This window comes from Morone saxatilis, unplaced genomic scaffold, assembly GCF_004916995.1.
Source record: "Morone saxatilis isolate NCDOM2014 unplaced genomic scaffold, NCSU_SB_2.0 Contig24, whole genome shotgun sequence".
NCBI classification, from domain to species: Eukaryota; Metazoa; Chordata; class Actinopteri; family Moronidae; genus Morone; species Morone saxatilis.
This window is the reverse complement of record NW_023339807.1, coordinates 5,673,348-5,679,045: the sequence shown is the minus strand read 5'-3', so window position 1 is coordinate 5,679,045 and position 5,698 is coordinate 5,673,348. Positions and strand designations below refer to the sequence as shown.

General features: G+C 43.5%; 1 protein-coding gene across 1 annotated transcript in view; it reads left to right on the top strand.

The window, feature by feature from the left end:
• Positions 1-5,698, top strand: part of dop1a (DOP1 leucine zipper like protein A) — a gene marked incomplete at its 5' end in the record, with an annotated part of 21,212 nt that overhangs the window by 3,141 nt on the left and 12,373 nt on the right. The window contains 6 exon segments of the mRNA XM_035671766.1: positions 38-152; positions 265-385; positions 729-848; positions 1,042-1,159; positions 3,039-3,305; positions 4,984-5,509. Coding sequence (XP_035527659.1) covers positions 38-152; positions 265-385; positions 729-848; positions 1,042-1,159; positions 3,039-3,305; positions 4,984-5,509 — 1,267 coding nt within the window.

Below are 5,698 nucleotides of genomic sequence, written 5' to 3'. Positions count from 1 at the left end.
TGTGTGTCTGTCTGTCTGTGTCTGTCTGTTTTTTCAGGCAATGGTGGGGATCTTGCAGGGCAAGGCCCGAGGTGGAGAAGAGGAAAGCATCCTCATGCATGACCTCAAGCCATTTCGCATCCTCATCAGTCTGTTGGACAAACCGGAGCTCGGTAACCAGTCTATCAATAATCAATAGTTTAGCTAGTGTTGTAGTGCTGGCACATAAACTAAATGTTATATATCAATGTGTGTATCGTCTCTCGTACGCATCTCTCTCTCCAGGCCCAGCAATCCTAGAGGATGTTCTGATCGAGGTGTTTCGGACTCTACACACACAGTGTCGAACAGAGTTGGACCTCCAAAACCAGAGTCCATTCAGTAAAGACCACACACACCTCAGCAGGTCAGTCCAGTCTCTCTACTCTAGACATGCACATATGTGCACATTTTAAATGAACCCCTTGATGAAAGTTTAGTGGTTGCATCATGAAAGAAAAATAAAAGTAAAATAGGTTAAACTGAAACTGAAAATAACAGTGTTACATCTTTCTAAAAAAAGGTAATAGAAAATAAGTAAATTTGCAACATAGACATAGGAAGATATCTCCAATTTGAAAGAATAAAAGTGAAGTGAAGAAAAAATGATGACATATGGCCAAGAGTTAGATTTTGTGTTCAGTATTTTCAGTGTTAATAGGTAACTGTGAAACATTTGATAAATAATTGAAATTGAGCTTTTTCCTTAGTAAACTTCGAGAGAACAAGAAGACAGCAGAACTGATTAAAACAGCCAATCTCCTGTTCAACTCGTTTGAGCCGTACTACATGTGGGACTACATCGCTCGCTGGTTTGAGGAGTGCTGCAGGTTTGTGTGTTAAAATTCACTCACTACACTCAAGTCACCAACTAGTCAGTATCAGAAGCACTACGAGTTAACCAGGAGCCGAATACTTTACCCACCCCCATCACACACACACCTGAACACAGTGGGGCCACAGATTGAAGTGAACTGCTAACCTTCATACCTCAAAATAATCTCACAAATGCTTCTGTTGCAGGAGGACAGTGAACAGCAGCATGCGTGCACCACGGCATGCTGGGAGCTTAGACACTCCAGAGCTCTCGTTGGTGGAGTTCTGTCAGCTGGTTGATTTCCTGCTGGATATTGTTTCCTTGGTGAGACTCTTTCTTTCTTTCTTTCTGTCTTTCTGTCTTTCTGTCTTTTTCTGCCTTTGCCTTTCTTTTCTATCTCCCATTTTCTTTTTCTCCCACTTCCTGTTTTTGCTTTTACTCCATTATCACTTTCTTCATTCTTTTTCACTATCTGTATACTTTTTGTATTTCTTCTTTGCTCAGTTTTTCATTTCTGACCTTTCCTTCTTTGTCGTTATACGGCTTTTCTCTCTCTCCTTTCATGTTTTCATTTCCCTTCCTTTATAGGTTTCTGTTTTTTTCTTTTGTATCTGTCTGCCACTTTCTTTCTCTTCCCTTTTTTCCACCCCCTTGTCTTCGCCCCTGCTTGGGCTTTCATCTCATTCTGTTTCTCACTCCCTATTGACTCACACACCTCCTTTTTAAATGCAGTATGTTCCTTACAAGCACCCGTCATGAACATTTGCAATTTGGCCTCCATGTTGTCAGATTTGTTGTCAAACTCCCATTTTTGAATCTAGTCCTGGGATGTCATGGCCACCATTAGGAGGTGTGTGTGCACCTCGTCTCTCTTCTGTTCCTGTGTGTGTATGTGTGCAATCTCTACACAGGTTCAAAAACACCTGTGTTTAGTTTCCCTGCCAAAAATATTGTTTGCATCTTCTTAGGATTGTGCTTGTCTATATATAGAATTTCCAATCTGTATAGTTTGGAAATCCCCCACTCCTTAATGATCCTGTTTAAATGCTTGTGTATGTGTGTGTGAAAGAGTGAGAGAAAGAGAACCTTGTGTCCTGTGAGCGAGAAAGGCGGGCACGTATGGGAAGCGTGTGTGTTTCTGCAAACCAAGTGTTGTGTGGCCTGTGCTCTGCTTGCTCCTGTCTGTTCAAACTATCTGCTCTTTCTCCTTGAAGCCTACTAGAAGCATGAGGGTAATCTGCCAGGTAAAGTACTGCTCTTTCCTGCTTTTTCACCTCACCCTGCTTCACTGAGGCTATGATAACATTTCTGCAATGTCCTGCCAACATCCCTCAGGCCATCCTGACCTGCTTTGAGTGATCATTTTACAATGGCTGACTGACTGTCATACTTTAATACCAGAAATGATCCAGCAGAAGAAGTGGGATTATAACAGTCATTCCATGTGGTGTAAACTTACCCCGGCTGTTTGGTGTGGATCTTGTGAAAATGAAATCTCTGCCCAGTGTGTATGTGCTTCCTGTTAAGCATGCATGCAGTTATATGCTATTGAAGTGCTCACATATTTGTAAGAAATATGACCATTTTAATTTACTTTATGGTTTAATGCTCATTTTACATTTTTGTTATTTTTATATTTTATTTTTGTTTCATAAAAATGTGTTTTGCTTGTTGAGTCAAAATACTTATTTCAAAATAAAAATAAAAATACTCATGAAGACACTAAGTGCAAAAAGGCCATACAACCAAATATGGAGAAAAGAAACCTCTGTACATTTTGGTCTAATATATTTAATGATAAGGTCATCATTAAATACTTGATGTAGATCTGAGTGTTCAGAGATGTCTTTTTTCAAGGAAAATTAGATAAAATAATGTTTTTACTTAAATAAAATAAGAAACAGCCAACACAGAAACACAAAATAGACGATGGGAGAGATGTCTTCACACAGTATTGATTGATCTCCAGAAGGGAAATTAGTTGTTGCAGCAATACAAGGACAGGAATGAGTAGCGAGAAAGTAAAAAAAAACTGTGATTAATAGCAGCAAAGCCAGCAAGTCAGGTATGTTTTGTATGTATAAGAAGATAACTATATTTAATCTAGCAAGCCTGAATTGCATTATATCAGGTTTGCCTCCTTCCAGATACCCAGTGACTGTAACTTTATGCCCTCACTTGACTTCTGTTTTTTTGTGTCCAGGAGACCTACATTGAGATCCAGACAGAGCATCTTCCTCAGCTGCTGCTGCGCATGGTGGCGGCTCTCACCAGTCACCTGCAGTCCCTCGGCCTCGGGGAGCTTACCCATTGCCTTCGTCTCTGCTCCAAGATCCTCAGCAAAGTGCAGCCACCGCTGGTGTCCCCCCTGGCCTTGCCCTCGGGCCCCCGGGCTCAGGGCCTTACCAACTCCACCGGCAACCCCTCAAACTCAGCAAGGGATAAGAGCAGAGACAAGGAGGACAAACAGGTGAGTAAAACAGATATTAATTAGAATATCTTTTTTTCCTGCCCCTTTATTAGGATAAAATCAGAGTATCTGTTCGCTTTAGTGGTCAGTTCAAAATGAAAATTGTTAACAAGCACCAAAACACAAATGATGCCACCGCTATGCCAAATGTCAGACTTTGAACAAACATCGCCAGCCGATAATTCTGTCCTGTCTCTGATCAAGATCTTTTGATTAAAGCATAGGCCCTGTTGCTACCCCAGTCAGAGCAAATTCCAGTTTGACCTGCTTGACCCACTTCCCCTACAAGTTACTGCCCAAAAATCCATCAGTTCAGGCTCTGATGGTGTGCCCTGGTCCCAGAACAGGGCCCCTTCAGGCTCTTTTTGGCTACTGCCAGCCTCCTGCCCTTTGCTGCAGTTGTCTGGGTGGTCCCACAACCGGCCCTGCTGTCCCACACTCCCTCGACACAAGGCATTTGAAGACTTGTTCAGAACAAATGCTTCGTCTGGCTGCCTTGGTCCTCCTGGTCCCTGTCCAGCAACCTGGTTGTTTAAGTGTTTGAGGGCTCATTGAGGCATGATTAAAAGTTCACTCAATCAGTCCTATGCCCCGAGATGGATAGGGGATAGATAGATAGAGGCATGCCCACGAGGGGCAAAAGAGAGGACAAGTAGAAAGACAGAAGATGGTTAACCAACAGCTGAGCCCAGCTCGCCTTTTCTCTCTGAGGAAGAGAGGAGTAGGCTACCCTGCCTCCTGGGTGAGCCATGTCCATCTGAGTGGAAAACATTCCACATACATCCACTGAATACTATAACATCCCCACCCCCCGCCCTGAGGGGCATATAGGGAACGTGCTATCTAACGTGCCATCTGAGTCCGGACTCCAGAATGTGCATGCTGCCTCGATCAACATGCACCCCAGGAAGCCCTCGGGCTCTCACAGGCTCACTGTGACAAAGAACTGAAATAACTTCAGTCTGTCAGTCTGTCTGCAGCAGGATGCTAGCCTGGTGTACAGCTCAGTCTACACAAGTCCCTCAGGTCAAACCCAACAGCTGTGTGTACAGCCTCACTATATGTATGGGACACAGAACAGAGCAGTGATGAGGATAATGTGTCTGTTGAGAGACCTCCACTATTAAAACTAATAGTTAGGCATACATTTACTGAATAGATTACACCTTTAAAGTTATGCTCTGGGTGCATGTGATATTGATTTAGTCACACTCTCTGTAATTTTGTATTTCAATATTTGTTGTGTAATAAAGAAAGTGTTTCTAGATTAAGTAATATGTGGGAAGGTTTTGACAGAATTAAATACTTGACAAATTAGGCTACCTAATCACATTGCACAAGAAGCTGGTTGGAAAAATCCTGTAAATCCAATATTTGTAATAAAGCAGTTCTGCAACATTAAAGGGATGGATTTGTCATTATGAATGGTATGGTAAAATCTCTGGTGGCAGATACATTTATATGGTCTTACATTAGATACTGTCATTTTGCCTACTATGGCCACATAGTACATATCGTGGTTACAAGAGCTCCATGTAAATCCACAGAATCTGCACTTCTTTCCTGGCTGGCTGTATTTTCAGAGCACTGGTCAACAGACACCTTTTCTTTTCCTATGTTTCCCATCACTCTTTGCTGAACTTCCTTCATCACCTATTCTCCTCTGTCCTCCTGCAAGGCTTTGCACACTACTCTGGAGTTACCTGGCAATGGAGAGGTGTTTGAGGACGGAGAAAACCCTCCGAGCAGTCGCTCCTCTGAAAGTGGCTTCACAGACTTCGTCCAGTATCAGGGAGATGGCCCCGAGGAGACAGAGCGAACTCCTCATCCCCATCCGGCGCTCAAAACAGGCCGTCGCTCCTCCGGCCCATCTCAGACCAAACCTCTGGACAAACCAGTCATGCAGTGCTGCCTGGAGCACTTCCAGCAGTTTCTCTCCCGACTCATCACCTTGTATATTACCCCTGGGCAGGTGGACAAAGCTGAGGGTGAGAGGGACGAGGTCTTGCAGTCGGGGCTCCTGGTTTCAGAGGGCTCCCGGCACAGTGATCATGTAGAGTCATGCTTAGAATCAGTGTTCATCCAGAGAGAGTGTGTTGCTGCCTTCACTGCTGCCTGCCAGCTCTTCCTGGAATGCTCCAGTTTCCCTGTTTACATCGCAGAGGGCAACCTCAAGTCCTCACCCACACAGGAAGAGCAGTTAGGTAAGTGCCACAAACACTCTGTGTGATTTAAAAAACATCTGAAAACGAAGATGTTGCGTTTACTGTATTGTCATGCTCAGTGGGAAGGGACAGATAAGTTAAAGTGTAATAATGGTTTTCATTGGAATATCTACCCTCTGTTTTTATGCTCTGGAGCTGTACATAGCCATGGCCCGGAGGCATTATGTT